Consider the following 16779-nt stretch of genomic DNA (forward strand, 5'->3'; position numbering starts at 1 on the left):
CTACCCTCCTTTCGTGAAAAAAATGAGGTCCCTGGTGACAGGTTCCATTTAAAGCCAAGTAGCTTCTGAAGCTGGATGTTTGCTTCTATTGTTTGATATCTAAAATCAAGGTGTATCTATGCATCGGAGGTCTCTGAAGCAAGTATTTTCCAAGTATTACCAAGTGAGCTGATCACCTCCTTTTCTGAATAGAGCCACAGGATGCACCTGTGACTGGCAGCTTTGTTCATTCAGAGTACAATGGGATTCTGTACTCGTGATGTGTAAGTCCCACCACTGAGATCCCCACCGATCAGCAAGTTAGCCCCTACACTGTGGATAGGGACCAACTTGTTGTGACTGGACAACCTCTTTAAAAACACTTACATCAATACTGTTCTCTGGCACACGAGCCGAATATGGAGTACGGTCACGATACTGTGTGGTTCCTGTTGGCTAGAAACAGACAAAGACCCAATTAGTAATGAAAGAAATGATAAATAGAGAGATTGTTAGATAATCTTTAAATAGAGGTCACTCTTTGTGATTGAGACAGTACCTTAAAACATTAGATCATTCTCTAATAAATATAACATTTTCTCATTTTAAGTACTTAAATCTTTAAAAAAGTTAAAGAAAACATTGTTGCAATTGAGAATGTAATCTAGATTATGGAAATCTCACCACTGCACTCAATGACATCCTCTTTCCAACCGGCAGATGTGGACGATTGGGTCCAGGAGGCAATGGTGGCAACTGTGAATAACTCACTGATCCCTAAAATTCAAACATAGATACCTGTCAAACTTAATGCATGATCTGGTGAATGGTAAAAGTGTTGCAGTACTTAAGGGGGAGATTTATCAGGAGTGTCTGAAAGAAAAACTGTTCTAGTTACTCGTGACAACCAGAGCTCAGATTTCATTTTCTCATTGCAGTTTAGAAAAGGGAAAAACTGAGCTCTGATTGGTTGCCATGAGCATCTAGGACAGTTTTGATCTTAGACAGACACTTATCTCCCCCATAGTGTGTGTCAAAGAATAGATGGTACACAGACTGCAACACAGTAATGTGTATTAATATATATGATCTAATCCTATGAGTGTAAATAATACTCTTTAATGTTGTTGACATCTCTACAAAAGCTGCAAACTCAATGTTATATTAACTTGTACAAGGCTACACTCACCATCTTTGACAGGTGCTTTGGTGTGTTGCCAAGACCTCGACTGGAACATGCTGCAGGGGGGAGGAATGACCTCTCAGAATACTATTGGCAGAAAGAAATGGAAAACTAATCAAAACAGGAACACAGTTGTATTGGGAATATTCCATTTGCTGTAACTACTAAAGGAAACAAAAAACATTTGTTTACAGTGATCCATGTGCGTTCTCAAGTCCATTTATAAATTCTATACTTCAATAGAGAGTATTCATGGATCACAAAATACAACAAACAGATACCTACCCTTGGACCTTGGCTCCTATGTCTTCTTAGAGATGGAGTCAGAGACATCTCTGCGGGGTATTCTTCTACTATGACCCTCTCTGATGGAGTGTTTTGTCTGATTTGCATTCTGCCATTTGGATAACCATGGGTTCTCGGGGGTAAACTAATTCCACAACCATCCAGCCTTTCATCTTCTGCCCCCAAAGGTTGTGATCTTCTAGAATATCTACTAGGTCCCTTTGTCATTGTACATGTACTGAAAGAGTCATCAGATGGCAGAACATCATACCTATCAGATGGAGTTAGAGGCCTTGATGCAGACTTCACAATGTGACTTCGGGTTCTGGAGCAAGCTACATAATAATCGCCCGATTTTTCTTCACAGAGTCTGATATTTGCAGAATTTGGGATTCTGTCTTCTGAAGGAAGAATGTCCACTCGTCCAATTGGAGTATTGGATCGAACAGTTATTCTTCCCAAAGAGGGGGAACCAGTCACAGCCACAAAAACATCCTCATTTGAAGCAGTTTTATGCTGCTGTGTTTGTACTTTCGGACTGAGGATTGGTGTAAAAGACATGTCTTTCTTGGTTGGACTTCCAATTGGTAACACAACATTTGCCTTCGAACTCTCAGGATAATGAAGGGTTTTCTCGCAAGGCAACTGGCTTCCATACTTCAAGTTAGGAGGAGGACTTCTTTTAATCATTCTGTGTCTAGTAACTTCTGAAGGTGTTGGTGGAAGAGATTGTGATCTTGAGGCCTTAATTATCCTCTGAACTACATACTCCACTCTTTCTGGCGAGGGGCATGTTGTGGTCTTTAATGGAGAAGAAGAAAGTGGGGACATTTTTCCCCCATCATGAACTTCCAATAGCTCAGGTTGTGGCAGAAGTTTTTCATCTTTTACATTCCAGTTGCGCTGTAAAAGGTCAGCTCTATAAACACGAGTAGGAACGACGACAGGAGAAGAAGGGGCAGAGAGTGAATGAGGAGAGGCATATTCATCATGTGGGCATTCAAAGCCCTTAGGCAGATGTCTAGGAGGACTCTTTTCTTGGTACGGCCTGTGAAAATATACAATTAAATATTACAAAAAAATAATGAAATTATTTGACTAGCAAGCACCTTGTCACATTAATGCAATATCACTCAAGCAGATGCTTACACTGACAGACACTTATGAAAAGGCACCCACTCTTCATCCTCAGGAATTGACTCCTTCCCCTCTGCAGACATCTTTGATTCCACTTCAGATCGGCTGTAAGTGAATTCTGCATGCTTTACTACACTTTCAGGTGTGGGTGGAGGAACAGCACCATTCTGGGATACAGAAGTATAATGTTGTATAGCATCTGTTAAAGACTCCCTCAGTCCACTGAACAAGCGGTCTTTTTCAAAGTCTCCATTTCTGTCTTGATCTGGAAGACTATCCCTGGAGCTCTCATCCTGTGATCTGGTTTCAGATAGATGAGCAATCTCTAAAGATTCTGAACTTTTTCCATCATCCCCAGCAGTATTTATTTCAGAGTGGGAGAAATCTTCATAACTGGCATAAAGTTCATCTTGTGGGGTTAAGTTGGGACCATGGCTATTCCTGAAAGAAAAGGTTAAAACAATTAAAGTTGTAGCTATTCTATCACCATGTATTATGTCCCATACTAAGGGAACAGTTATGCAACTCTACCCATCTAAGTTTCCCTGGGAGACCTCAGATTACGTCATTTTATACCCTACTGAATGTTGATTTCAATAAATAAAACAATTGGAATTTTCACACTGTGATAGAAGTGCCTGCCCAGTCCCATTCAAGAGGATTTTCCCCAAGTTTGACTGAAATGTGTTTACCAATGCTGTATGGTGTTTTTGTGTGTAATAAATATAATACAAGCTGCCTGCTTCTTCCCTAAATAGTTAATGCATAATTTGGAGGTGTGCTTTGGGTCATTTTCCTGTTGTAGAATGAAATTGGCTCCAATCAAGCGCTGTCCACGGGCATTGCTGAAAAATGGAGTGATAGTCTAACTTTTCAAAATCCCTTTGACTTTGTACAAATCTCGCACTTTACCAGTACCAAAGCAACCCCAGACCATTTTTTCTGGTCATTGTGAGAGTTTCATAGAACAAAACAAATGTGATGCTCCAGATTCTCAGCCAGCTTAAAAGGAAGGTCAGTTTTATAGCTTCTCTAATTAGCCAAACTGTTTTCAGCTGCGCTACCATATTTGAACAATGGTTTTCTAAACATCCATTAGCATTCCTACACAATTAGCAAACACAATGTACCATTAAACCCGATATATCGGACGCAGAGCTGATGCCGGTTATTTCGAGATCTGAGCCGAACTGTAATTAACAACTGACGCCCTAGTGTAACACCCACAGTTGAAGTGGGCTCCGATTGCAGGTGTTTAATCCATTAAATGCCGCTCTCAGCGTTTAAACTGCTTTTGGGGGAGGGGGGGGGGGGTCGGGAATCTTTCCCCCACGATCCCCCTCCCCCATATGAAAAGGTCGGCACTAGGGCCCCACAGTGCCACCTTTCATTATAGCCCAGCCTGTGATCCTATTTACACTGTTAACAGATCTCATTTTATGTTTTATATGAAGTGTTATTTTGTTTCATATGAAATGTTGTTTGCCTATAGGTGAATTCAGGTACATTCATGTATTTATATTGTGTATCAAATATAGCTTATGTCAGAATCTATAGCCACAAAATTAAATAAGGCTATTAGTTGTTATCAGGTCACTATTTGACTTTTTAATTCTTTTAAAACAAATATCTGTTCCAGATTTGCATCACGTGTCTGGTGTAGTGCGAGTTAGTGATTGGCATTTATTTTATGGACATACATAATATATACATACATAGCATGATATTGTGGTTTAGTATGAAGGTAAAATTTGCACAACCATCAAAATTTCATAACAATTTTAAGGGGCAGACTTTGATATAATTTCCACTATTAGAATGATACACACGTAATGATAAGATACATTCCCTTTCTGCCGTGTGCCAAAGCCAAGGGTGACTTCTTTTCTTATTTCTCTCATCACATTTATTCATACTTTCATTAAAATTCTGACTGCAAGCCAAAATGGAACTACAGAAGCTGCTCAGTAAGCTGGCTCCAGCCGGCTCCCATACATACACCATAATAATAGGTCACCCAATATCCATACTTGTTTTTGTTGTCACCAACGACCAGAGCAGATTGATTCATGGCACGGATCCAGGCATTCAAGTCTTCCTGAGTGTCGGCACCAAAGTAATAAGTCCTCATGCCAGGATGTTCTGCCTGAAAGGTTGGAGTAAATTAATGATGGTTACAATGTGCATGGAAAGCCAGTATTATATGCAATGTGTTTATAAAGTCTTCATCATTGATCTATCTATTCAAAACTAGCAGACCTTAAAACTGAATCTTCGGTTTTTTACTTCTCTTGGGTTGGCTGGCATGATTTCATAGCTTGGTAATAAAATACTGCCGAGAACAGTCTCCTCTCTGCTGTCTGTATAAAAATACAGCATAGAAAATTATTGGAGCAAAGTAAACAAAAGCATCTAATATTTTAGTGCAATTTCTCCCATAAATTGTTCAGCAGAGAAGCTTTAATGTTGAAGGTGTGTATTACCTCTATAATAGAACAAGCAGAAATCGGATAATACGAACCACCTCCTTTTCCATAGACGTAAACCTGCACTGTCCTACCAGAGAAAGAAAAAAAAAAAAAAAAAAAGGTCCATGAGGAACAAATTCAGACTGAAGTTCAAATATATTGTACTGCATATCAATAACATATTTTTCGCAAAAGTGTCTATATAGACAGAAGCATGTAACTTATGACAAGGTAACCCTTTCATTGCTGACAGTTATATTTCAGGGCAAAGCCAAGGGATGGGGCCAGAGAACCAGTTGCAGCTGGTACTGCGATGCAGGAATGTGTGTAGAAGAGATGAGTGTGTTCATGTAAATGTCCAACAGGGAATTTTTAAGTGGTGTTAAATATTTTATATTTTTGGATGACCACACCTGGGTTCAACTAAAAGTAAGGTGCATCTTATAGGCAGTAAAATACGGTAATTTAATGTTGTCAAACAATTCCTATAAATTTACGGCTACATATATACTGTCATTTTCTAAAATGCCACTAGAGGGAGATGTGACACCTTTTACAATTCCTGTTATCAGCTTGCTGGCAGGGATCCAGCTCAACTTTTATTTACATTTTTTAGTTATTGAAATGTGGAACCAGTCATCAGGTGGAAATGTCATATGCCGACAACAGGTTACTTTTATAGGTTATATTTATGCAAAACGTGTGTACACCAGAAAATATTTTACTGTAATAGTACCAAGTAAAACACCATGCTGCCTAATTGCTTCCTAGGTAAAATATGTACTCAAACTAATATTTATAGTGTTGGATATTATTTATGACCGGTTTAGATATATTCTTAATGGTTGACTGCTTTCGAAAGTTACAAACCTGTTTATACAGCCAGCCACGAATCACCACAGGAGAGTTGGGGTCCCGCTTGATAGAATATTCTCTTTTCCCAAATGTATGAACCCTCTTCACCGATCTGGTGGACGGCTAAGAAAAAAAAAAAAAAAAAACACATTGAACCACATTGTAAAGCAACATTCGGTTTAAAATGTGATATAGATTAGATTTACTTTGTATCCCAATAAATGTTAAGAGGAAAATAACTGGAACGTGTCACTGTAGTATCGGGCCAGACTTCCTTTCAAAAAAGTAGCTGAATGAATTGGATATGGATACATCCAAAACAGCCTCTCAGAAGGGATAGAGTGGGGGATTTGGAATTTTACTAAGTTTTCCAGCATTTAAAAGACATCTCCATGGTTTTGCTGGTGTGAAGCTTGTAAAAGTCTGCTGCATTAATCTCTACAAACATTGGTGTATACTCAAATCCCCCAGCTCCAAACAGCTCAAGTTTGATCCCCCAGTATATACTGTCCTCCTGGGAAAAGCCAGCTAAGAATGTTTTTTTAAACTGCACATACCCTTGACCCCTGGCCGACTGAGGCAGTTGTGATGATGCTGCTGGCCATACTTAGCCCACTCCTGGGCCTGTCCATTTCTTCAGTCATGGTTCACGCTTCCTAGTATTATAGGGGGTTTCACTTGCTTGATGAAGAGTTCATAAAAGTCCCTGTAAAATAAACAGTTCATTAATGATCAATGGTGAGTTACTCAGCTAGAAAGTCAACTCTCAACACAGAAGTTTTTTTTTATTCCTATGAACCTTACTATATAAAAGCTGCAGAACCCCTCACAGACTAGCAAATGCCACTTTGTGAGAGTGTATGCAAAGAAGAATAGTATTGCAAAATATGGATGAAAGGCACAAGGCACCTGCAGAACAGTAACACATTTCAGTTTCTCCATTATACAACGTTAAGTAAGTTTTGACAGAATCCATCTTTTAGATCCAATTTTTCAGCTCTCTCATGCAAAAATTCTGCAACATCTGTTTGGCAATACATTTTCAAAACAAATTCTTGACTATTTAAGATTATGGAAGGTTAAGTCTTCCTAGTTAGTCCAGGCACAGACATAAGAGAATCCATTTAACAGAGCGACAATGGAAAGATTTTTAGAAATCTTGTTTCAGTTTCAAACAAAATCCCTGTATCTGAAATTTCTGTTTATAACCCATTTTTTCCCACAGTCTGCCCATGGTATCTTCCAGCTGTACTGAGCAGCCTTATAAATAAATGAGTCTTTGTGACTATATAGCAGGCCAATGTCTGCAGGGCCTGTTATGTGTATAGTATAATCTTTGTAGGCTCCATCCCAGGGTTCAGCTGGAACACACACTAGCTATGGACCAAACTCTAGAAATGGAAGTGTACAATGCCACCATTAATGTTTCTGACTTGACTTTGTTAGGAGATCAAGGATTAATCATTTATGGTCACTCATTTCATGAGACCATTACCAAGCAGATGCAATTAAAGTCCATATAATTAACACATCTTGCTGCTCTAGGCTACTAGAAGTAGGGATGCAGAGTTCTATAAATGGCCAGTCAGTGTGTCTGCCTCTAATGACCAATCATAATAGACCAGGAAAGTGATGGTAAACTCACAGAAGACATTTAAAAGCAACAATTTCAAGCTTTTTCATAAAGTTAAAAAAGATGCCAGGTTTGTGTGTAAACTTCTCCCTTATCTTACATACAAAACTTAACCAGTAGTATCTTCATCCATGTGTGCTACAGACCTTGCCATCTAACCCATGCACAATCATAGTGCCCATCTCTGGCTCACACAGTCAAATAAAATAACTTAAGCAAAATGTTAGGGAGTGGCCAGACTCATTTGGCAGAATGGCAGAAACCTAGTTAGAATACACCCTTCAGTCCTATATAGGTGCTGATACGATGGATATACATGCCATGATAAAGGAAAGCCATCAGAAGGCTATAATGCACATGTACATGTATAAGAACTCTCCTGGAGAAGCACTTCATGCATTCAGCTGAAAGTTGTTCCATCTGCAAAGCCAATTGGAAATCATAGATGGATTATATTGGCCAGAAGGATAGACATCTATGTAATGTATCAATGCAAGAAGGCACGGAACACGATTTGTTCATGCTAAAGCCCCATTACTGATGTTATCATTGGGGACGGGTAAGTGGTCTGCTCATGAAAGCAGGAGGAAAATTAAAGGGTTATTCCCAACTGGGCATTCACATTTAATCAAATTCATTTGCCATATGTAAACATTTATTCAATTGGATGTTATACAAAAAAGGAATGTTCCTGCGTGAAGATAATTGCTCATAAATGTAGTCATGTTGTCCCTTAGAAACGAGATAGCTTCCTCAGATACGATCTCCTCACATTTTGGTAGCCGTGACCAGACATGCGCTATTGAGTCCTGCCACATGGATTCAGCGTTCATTATTACAGATTAATGAAACTGAATGTGAATGTCCAGACGAGAATACCCCTTTAAGTAAAGAAAATAAAAAGTATACGTGGTTCTGTGCTGATCAGGTTACATTACCATCTGGTTTACGGATATGTTGAGTACATATACATTAGGTGTATGTGTCAGGATGCATCTACAGACATATACTACCAGACTGAGCCATCCTTTTTGCCTTTGCATGCACACTAAACATCGGATCCTACAGCTGTAAACACAGGAAAGATGTTGATTGGCAGAAACGCTCAGCAGAGGCGATAATAGCATATGGGGACGGATGCAAAAGTATTATATCCAGCAAACAGTACATTCCAGCCCTCTGTTGTAAGGACAGGGAATCCGCCCAAAGTATCCTTACAATTGAAGGCAAAAACGTGCAGACAGAGCCGTGTATGAGACAAGCCATCAGAGAAGGACTCTGGCTCCTCCCCATCATAATCTCATCACAGGTCCTGTTCATTGCTTCAGTAATAATTTTTTTTTTTGCAAGCAGATTACGTTTGGCCTACAATCTGACCGCCTTTACAGATCAGAGTCTGTTCCTCGGCCAACTTCATGGGACACATTCCTACTAGTGCACCATCTACATGGAATGTTCTTCCTCCTATTAACATAGGAGGATGCCCCACTGGAAAAGGGAGTGGCAAAAAGAAGCCTCAGCTTACAGCGTATTTTGTATCTGTGTATTTGATACCTGCAAAAAGCACAATAAGTATTGGGCAACTTATATAATACCAACGAACTAATCCTAAATATTACATGAACCTGAATAGTAGCTCCAGAGAAATTAAATCATGTACATCCAGTAAAGAGTTAAGCAGAAATACAGCAAGGACTATGTTTTACCCCAGTAAAACAATAAATCACATGCAGTTGGTTAGGGTTGTGGAGATGGTAGAACACCTTGTTGTTTCAGCAGTTCTGAGTTGACTCTGTTGACCCCTCACAATGAACGGTGGTGACTTCGTATGCAAAAGTTTAATCAGGAAACACAGCTTGCCAGAATCTTCAGAGACAGTTGAAACTAAATACATACAGGCAAGAGAAGAAGGCAGGTTAGACGGAGACTGGGGTTTATCTAACTTGAAAAGGGAGTAGATCAACATAATGGTGTATCCAAGGGGGAGTGAAAAGGTGAGAAAGAATTTGGCCAGCTTCCACAGAAGGGTTATTGCAGAATTTACTGCAGACCAATATATTAGCATTATGCACCCCAGACTTCTAGTGAAACAAAACTTATACAGCTTCCTTAATATTATAGTATCAAGTAGCATATTGTTATATGGTTAAAAGCACAACTATGAGTTCAACTTAAACTATATTGAAGAATAGCTCAATTCATATAAATGGAGCTGGCATTACCAACACACATTAACACCAATGGACCATTATGGAGGGACAACAAGCATTTTGACATGCGATTGTAGCTACTGGGCTACAGCACCCTGGGCTCAATGTCTGGGGTCCATGCCCAGGACCAAGTGTGTGGGAGAATGTGTCAGAAAACAAGAATTCATTAACAATGGAAAGAATGTTCCCCACCTACAAATATGAAGAGTCAAGGTTCAGATTGGAGGAAATATGAATGGGCTATTCATGTGGAGAAGAAAGGTCAGAAGCAAATACTATTATATTAACATTTTTGGCATAGTGTGGCTTGGATAAGTATCTAAATTGTAATGCATGAAAACAGATAGTTGTCTATAGCATCTTTAAGGAGGAGTCAGCTATATATTTTATGCCGACATCAGTGTGAAATCGTGAAGGTCAACCACATAATATTGTTGACTCAAAAACAAAAATCTATAATTAGGTTTTGTGCCTTAGTCTCCATAGAAAACCATAAATGTACATTGAGATAGTGGATCTACTGTACCTTCCTATACTGCATTGCACTTAGTGTTAAATATATAGCATGCTCTTTGAAAATGTGTCCTAGATCTGAGTGAATACAAGGCTGCATATCCACAAAGAGTACCGTATTTTTCAGACTACAAGACACACCTTTTAACAAGAAAAAAAAAAAAAAAACTTGCTAAAAAGTGCCTGCGTCTTTAAGTCTGAAGGTCAGTAGAATGCTGGAATGTCAGACCCTCCTGACCAATGTAATGGGGATCAGGTGAAGTGCTGACATTGCAGAGAACCTCCCCACTGCTCCCTCTCCTGAGTGTCTCAACATGGTCACTGCCTACAGGACCTGTAGTGATGTCAGAATCATATGCTTCCTACATCACTCAAGGTTCTCATGCTGCTGAGTATAGGGGAGAGAAGAAATGCTGGGACAGAGTAAGAACAAGAACAGGGGAGGGGGTTCTGTGTGTGTTTGTGTTTATGAGTATAGTAGTGCCCATTGTGTTTGTGTATATAGCAGTGCTCTGTCAGTGAGTGTATTTGTGTGTGCAAAGCAGAGCCCAGTATGTAGCAGTTCCCACTGTGTATAGCAGAGCCCAGTGTATGCAGAAGTACCCAGTATGTTCCTATGTGTGTATGTATAGCAGTGCCAATCTGTGTTCCCATTTCTGTTTGTGTTTTTGTATAGCTGAGCTGTGTGTGTAAATGTACGGATGTAGAAGATCTGCGTGCGACCATTTTGTGTGACCAACAGATATATTTTAATTGGTGTAAAATATATTTTTCCTTTTTGTGGAAGGAAAAATTTGAGTTGGGTCTTATGGTAAGCGAAAAATATGGCAAAAGTACAGCATCAATCATGTATACAGAAGAAAATTTAAAAAACTTTACATCTGAAAACTGACAGGAGAATGAGAGTGTGAGTTCCCAACGTTGAATTCACTCATCATAAATTGCTTGAACTTTATCAAGTGTTATCTGAAAATCAGTAGAAAAGAAAATACATTTTACCATGCTGACTTAAAGGGGTTTGCCCATGAAAGAAAAATTATAGTATAGTATACTATACTGTAGTATCTGACACATAGAAAGGAAGATGAGACCTTACACCAGGACAGAGACAGGTTGGAATTATATCTACGAAATGATGTATTTTTGTTAACAGGTTATTAGAAAAGGTTTTATTTGGTTATCCTGAGTATATTTAAGAATCTAGTCTTTGTGGGAATACCCCTTTAAAGAAACATACAAATGTTGCAATTAAATCTGCATCACAACTGCAGGTTAAAGACCTGAATTCTGTTTTTTGGGCAGTTTCTTAATTTGACAGATAAAATACCAGAACTGAACAAGTGAAACAATGATTCAAGAGTTTTCACTAGTAAAACCAAAACTGAACGTGTAAGCGCAGCCTCCGAGAGCCACAGCCGAAGGCAATAGATTAGTTTTAAAAAAGAATTTCTGAATATCCAATGGCTTTTATTCTTTTATGTAGGAAGGCCAAGCAGCCTTCTGAACTGTAAATTAGAGACTTGTAAAAGCATGGAAAATGATGAATATATTACACAATAGATATACTGTATCTGTCTGCAGACAACAAGGTTTAGGTAAAGAATAACCATATCACTTCAGTATCCAGAATACGAAACTTGATAGGGAACCTATCATCTAGAAATTCAGGCACACAGCATAGTTCCAATGCTGAACTATAAAATACTTTCCACAATTTTAAAGAATGTTTGAAAATGGAAATGAGAACCACATGTTTTGAGTTTTCAAACCAAGCATATTTGTTTAGGTGTAAATGCATATATGATCAAGAGTAACTCCTCCCCATTTTATTGTATTTGCCTTTCAAACACCACTTGTAAATGTGGATCAGGGTTATAAAGCAGGGGAGAGGAGCTCAGCTCCACATAAATTTGGTGCTGCAGTGACCCAGTGGAAACATTGGAGAGAGCCTTTACTTCCTGAACATAGCATGGTCATGGGATCCAATAAATGCACAAGCAGACAGACAATTCCTTTACAAAATCGGAAGCCCACAAGTGTGCTTCATCAGATCACTGACCCCTGGAGTATTGAGATCATTGTAAAGTCATGGTTTTCTTAATAACTTAATGAAGTTTCTTCTGCATATGGCCAGTAGACACAGATAATGTATTTTACAAATGCAGTAGTAGGAAGCAAGAAACACAAGGAGAACTCCCCTATGTAAACAATCTTCTAACAGGTGCCGAGGTTGTTGTCCACTATTTCAGTAACACAGCTGTTAATGACTTGGCCTTTCCTCTGCTTGTCCTCTCTTTATCTTTGCTTCCCACTCTTTCCATTTGTAGCCATGACAAGCAGCTAGAGGAATGTGTGTCCTCTTATTCGCCATGGGAACTATCCTCACCTCTTTCCGGAGAGTGAGGAATTGTAGAAGAGCCCATTAGAAGGCAAGCTCCCAGGTCTCTTCTAAAGATCAGGATCAAGTTGGGTGAAGTGTTCAAAAAACTATCAATTACAAAATGGACCCGAAAATGACAATGGTGGGGTTTATACAGCAATACATCTAATGCTGAAGAAAAACAAACCATTAAGTGAGCAAATTGATTTATGTATAGCAATAGTAATTTATATACCGTAATTCATAATTCGCATGCCAGGTCACCCAGCATACCATCTTTCCTGGATAAGCTACCATATGCATGTAAATGAGGAATAACATTTTAGCTTAACATTAAATTACATATCATAGACTCTTGTTAATTTTTCAGTCACCCCTAATTGGAGGCTAAGACTAGCTACTATAATGCCTCCCACGCTAACAGCAGATTGTTCTTATAGTCTAATAGAATTGTTTCTATTGCTCTGGTTAACTGGTAGCAGCATATACAGTGAAGATTATACAGGCAGTCCTCGGGTTCCATACAAGATAGGTTCCATAGGTTTGTTCTTAAGTTGAATTTGTATGGAAGTCGAAACTGTGTATTTTATAATAGTAGATCCAGACAAAAAAAAAAAAATTTTGCTGTAATTGGACCAAGGATTATCAATAACGCTTCATTAGACACTTTACAGCTGATCATTGCAGTCTGGGACTGTAGTAAAGCTTCCAGAGAGCTTCACCAGAGGTCACAGTGGGCAGAGGGGTCTGTCTGGTGTCCTTAAATAGGGGACCAGCTGTAGTTCACCGATTTATATCATATTCTAATACCGCCTCAAGACCATGCTCGTCTATGAATGCTTGACATACAAGCTGTGAAGTTCATCTTTTTATAACATAACTGGGGTGTTGGCGACACAAAGTGCTGGGAGACATATAATGCATTTCCCTTCTCTGACAGTTTTAAATTACAAAAAAAAGACTAGAGATTTCCTGTTTCTTACAAGTAGCATATACATTCCTAAATTATAAAAGAGTCACAGAAATAATATACAGCATAACGGATGCAAAGCACAACAGCATTGCCCCCATATACTAGGTCAGCAGCTCTATTTGTAGAATAACTCCATATTATCAGATAGTTCTAGAACACTTTGTAAAACTTATTTGTAAAGAAAACTTCTGCAGGCCAGTTCTCCAAACATGCTACCTTGCCCAACTATGTGGCATCTATAAAACTGCTGTCATCCTGCAGTATGTGATATAAGGACAGGTAGCAATTGTCACTTCTGTAACCAGAAACTCCAACCACTTTCAAACACAAAACTTTACTTTTTGGGACCTTTTGTTTTTACATTCATTAGGACTTTTGTGTTGTTCGCTAAACTACAATGTGGAAAATGACAAACATATGCAGGGCAATGAGAAGAATCTGCCCATTATTACATGAAGCTTAGTATTATCAATCTCAATAATTGGCTCCTTGCATTACCTAAAACTGATCAAAATATTGAATATGTTTATTGTGCCCCTGAAGCACAAATTAGAATCAATGGCTCACTATCGCCTCCCTTCTCCATCAAAAACGGGACCAGGCAGGGGTGCCCCCTGTCTCCCCTGCTCTACGCTCTAGTGATGGAACACCTTCTCGTTGCTATCAGATCGCACCCAGATATCAAGGGAATCAGAGTAGGAAAAAGAGAGTACAAATGCTCAGCATTCGCTGATGATGTCCTCCTTTACTTAACAAACCCCAGTACCTCCCTACCTCCACTTATGGCAGTCCTAGAAACGTTTGGCTACTTCAACAACCATAAAATAAACGTTACCAAAAGCGTAGCGATGGGGCTAGGGTTGCGGGACACCGAGATACGCGGCCTCCGCCAACAATACCCTTTCTCCTGGCAGCAGAAGGAGATTACCTACCTATGGATTCAAATCCCCTCAGATCTCAAATCCACATACGCTATGAACTTCGAGAATTTCCTACACTCAGCAAAAAGGGACCTTGCGATCTGGGCGTCAAAACAAATCTCATGGATGGCGAGGGTAAACTGCGTTAAAATGACCCTACTGCCAAGACTCCTATATCTTTTTCAAACGATCCCATTAGCCCTGCCCAAACTGTTCTTTCAGAAGTTAGGGAGTCTTCTTAATAAATTCATCTGGTCCTCCTCATCCCCTAGAATAGCAAAAACTACAATGGTGCTGAGAAAACTACAGGGGGGACTGGGATTGCCTGAATGCAGGCATTACTTCTTTGCAGCTACATACGCGAGGGTTCTGGACTGGTTCCATAACAGTACACATAAACTGTGGGTTCAGATAGAAGAGAGCCTCTCTCCGGTTAACTTAACCACCTTACCCTGGTCCCATTCATATGCATCTTTAAACCACCTCCTGGACACACTCCCCTATGTAGCTGCTCAAACACTAAAAACGCTAAAACGACTAGACTCCACTACCCGCCTATTCGACCCCGATGGGCCAATGGTCCCCATCACGGACAATTCAGACTTCCCCCCGGGGAACCACTCTGAGTTTCTCGCCCCCATCAGATCCGGTGCCACTCTGATGTTCAAGGACCTGATGCAAGACTCCTCTCTCAAACCCCTTGACAAACTTATCTCCCAACCCATGTGCTCACCACGCACTACTTGGGAATACAAACAGTTGCTTCACTTTTATACCGCACACAAAAGGCGCCTCAACCTCCACCGCCAGCTGCGACCCTTCGAACACATGTGCACATCTCCTATAGCTACTCCTCACTCGATCTCAGCGATCTATGGCCTTTTCCAGGACGAGTGGGCTAAAGTAACCCCGCATTACGTAAATGCTTGGGAGAAGGAACTGGGTTACAACAGACGAGTGGTCAAAAGCTTATGAACTCTGTCATAAAATCTCTGTCTCAGGTAGGGCTCAGGAGACTAATTTCAAAATCTTGTGCAGATGGTACTGGACCCCAGCTAAATTACACTCCATCTACACTTCTTGTCCAGCCGAGTGCTGGAGATGCAGACAAGATGTAGGCAGTATGCTGCATATTTGGTGGGAATGCCCAGTTTTACAGCCCTTCTGGACCCGAGTTGTGGACCTTGTAAACGACCTAACGGGCAACACACTGAGAAATGACCCAGCACACCTTCTGCTATCTATGCTCCCACTATCAGCCACAAAAGCCAAAAGGTCACTGACTGGTTTTTTACTGATTGCAGCCCGAGCACTGATCCCAAGATTGTGGAAGTCCACCAGGGTGCCAACCATGTCGGACTGGTTTGCAGAGATACTGTTTTTGAAGAGGATGGAGGAGCTTTCTGCGGAATCTCACCGCACAGGAGATAGCCACATCCTGACTTGGTCCCCTGGTTGGACTTTATGCACTCTTCCACCTACACCACGCTGCAGGACTGATTCTCCCCCTCACTCTTACCACATCTCTGCATCCCTTATCCCTGTAGTTTAAATTTGTTTTTCTCTTCTCTGTACAATTTGGAAAAATAGATACTGTTATTAGTTGCATAAGGCTATTGTGCTCTCTACACATCACAATTGTAATTAACAACTGCATTTAACGGATTCATTCTTTGTAACTGTAAATGCTTATATTATGCTCCCGCAATATAGTGCTACTATTTTATCTGACTGTACCCTTTGTGCAATTTCAATAAAGCGCTTTTGAATAATAAAAAAAAAAAATATATATATATATTGAATATGTTCATAGTAATGTCCTCATTTGACAAATAAATGTCTTGGACAGAGATCGCATTAACGCCTCACCAAGCGTCATAGACGCATGATGAGGCGCAATTACTCCCCAGAATAATTGCCAAGCGTAAAAGTACGCTTGGCAATTATCCCCTGTAGTGTGTGGGCTGAGCGGTCCGGAGCGCACAGCAATGGTATGCAGGACATTACACTGGCAGCGCACGGCTGGCACTGCTCAGCTCACACTACAGCGCTGGTAGCCTGTAGAATGGAGCTGCTCCGGGTAGTCGTGATGTCACAGGAGGGGTGGAGCCTCCTGGAAAGGGGCGTGGCTTACTACGCAGTCTCCTCACAGGAAGTAGAACTGTAATGGCTGCCTGCAAGTAGAACGTGTACAGGTACTGTGTGCATACATGTGTATGGAGTTGAGGGGGCTTGATAGGAGT

At 40.1% G+C, this 16779-nt stretch overlaps 1 protein-coding gene across 12 annotated transcripts in view; it reads right to left on the reverse strand.

Moving 5' to 3' along the window:
• PLEKHA4 (pleckstrin homology domain containing A4) overlaps positions 1-16779 on the reverse strand; it is a 61522-nt gene that overhangs the window by 20175 nt on the left and 24568 nt on the right. For 10 of the 12 annotated variants that reach the window (XM_072110421.1, XM_072110417.1, XM_072110424.1 and 7 more), the window contains 10 exons: positions 6465-6613; positions 5923-6030; positions 5068-5140; positions 4844-4944; positions 4615-4730; positions 2597-3025; positions 1448-2495; positions 1169-1249; positions 664-756; positions 367-435 (listed from right to left, as the gene is read on the reverse strand). In XM_072110421.1, coding sequence (XP_071966522.1) covers positions 367-435; positions 664-756; positions 1169-1249; positions 1448-2495; positions 2597-3025; positions 4615-4730; positions 4844-4944; positions 5068-5140; positions 5923-6030; positions 6465-6551 — 2205 coding nt within the window. In that variant the 5' untranslated portion in view covers positions 6552-6613. Of the gene's footprint in view, positions 1-366; positions 436-663; positions 757-1168; positions 1250-1447; positions 2496-2596; positions 3026-4614; positions 4731-4843; positions 4945-5067; positions 5141-5922; positions 6031-6464; positions 6614-9303; positions 9425-16779 lie in introns of all 12 variants that reach the window. The other 2 variants (XM_072110413.1, XM_072110419.1) reach the window with 2 other exon arrangements.

The sequence above is a fragment of the Engystomops pustulosus genome, chromosome 6 (genome assembly GCF_040894005.1).
Source record: "Engystomops pustulosus chromosome 6, aEngPut4.maternal, whole genome shotgun sequence".
NCBI lineage: Eukaryota > Metazoa > Chordata > Amphibia > Anura > Leptodactylidae > Engystomops > Engystomops pustulosus.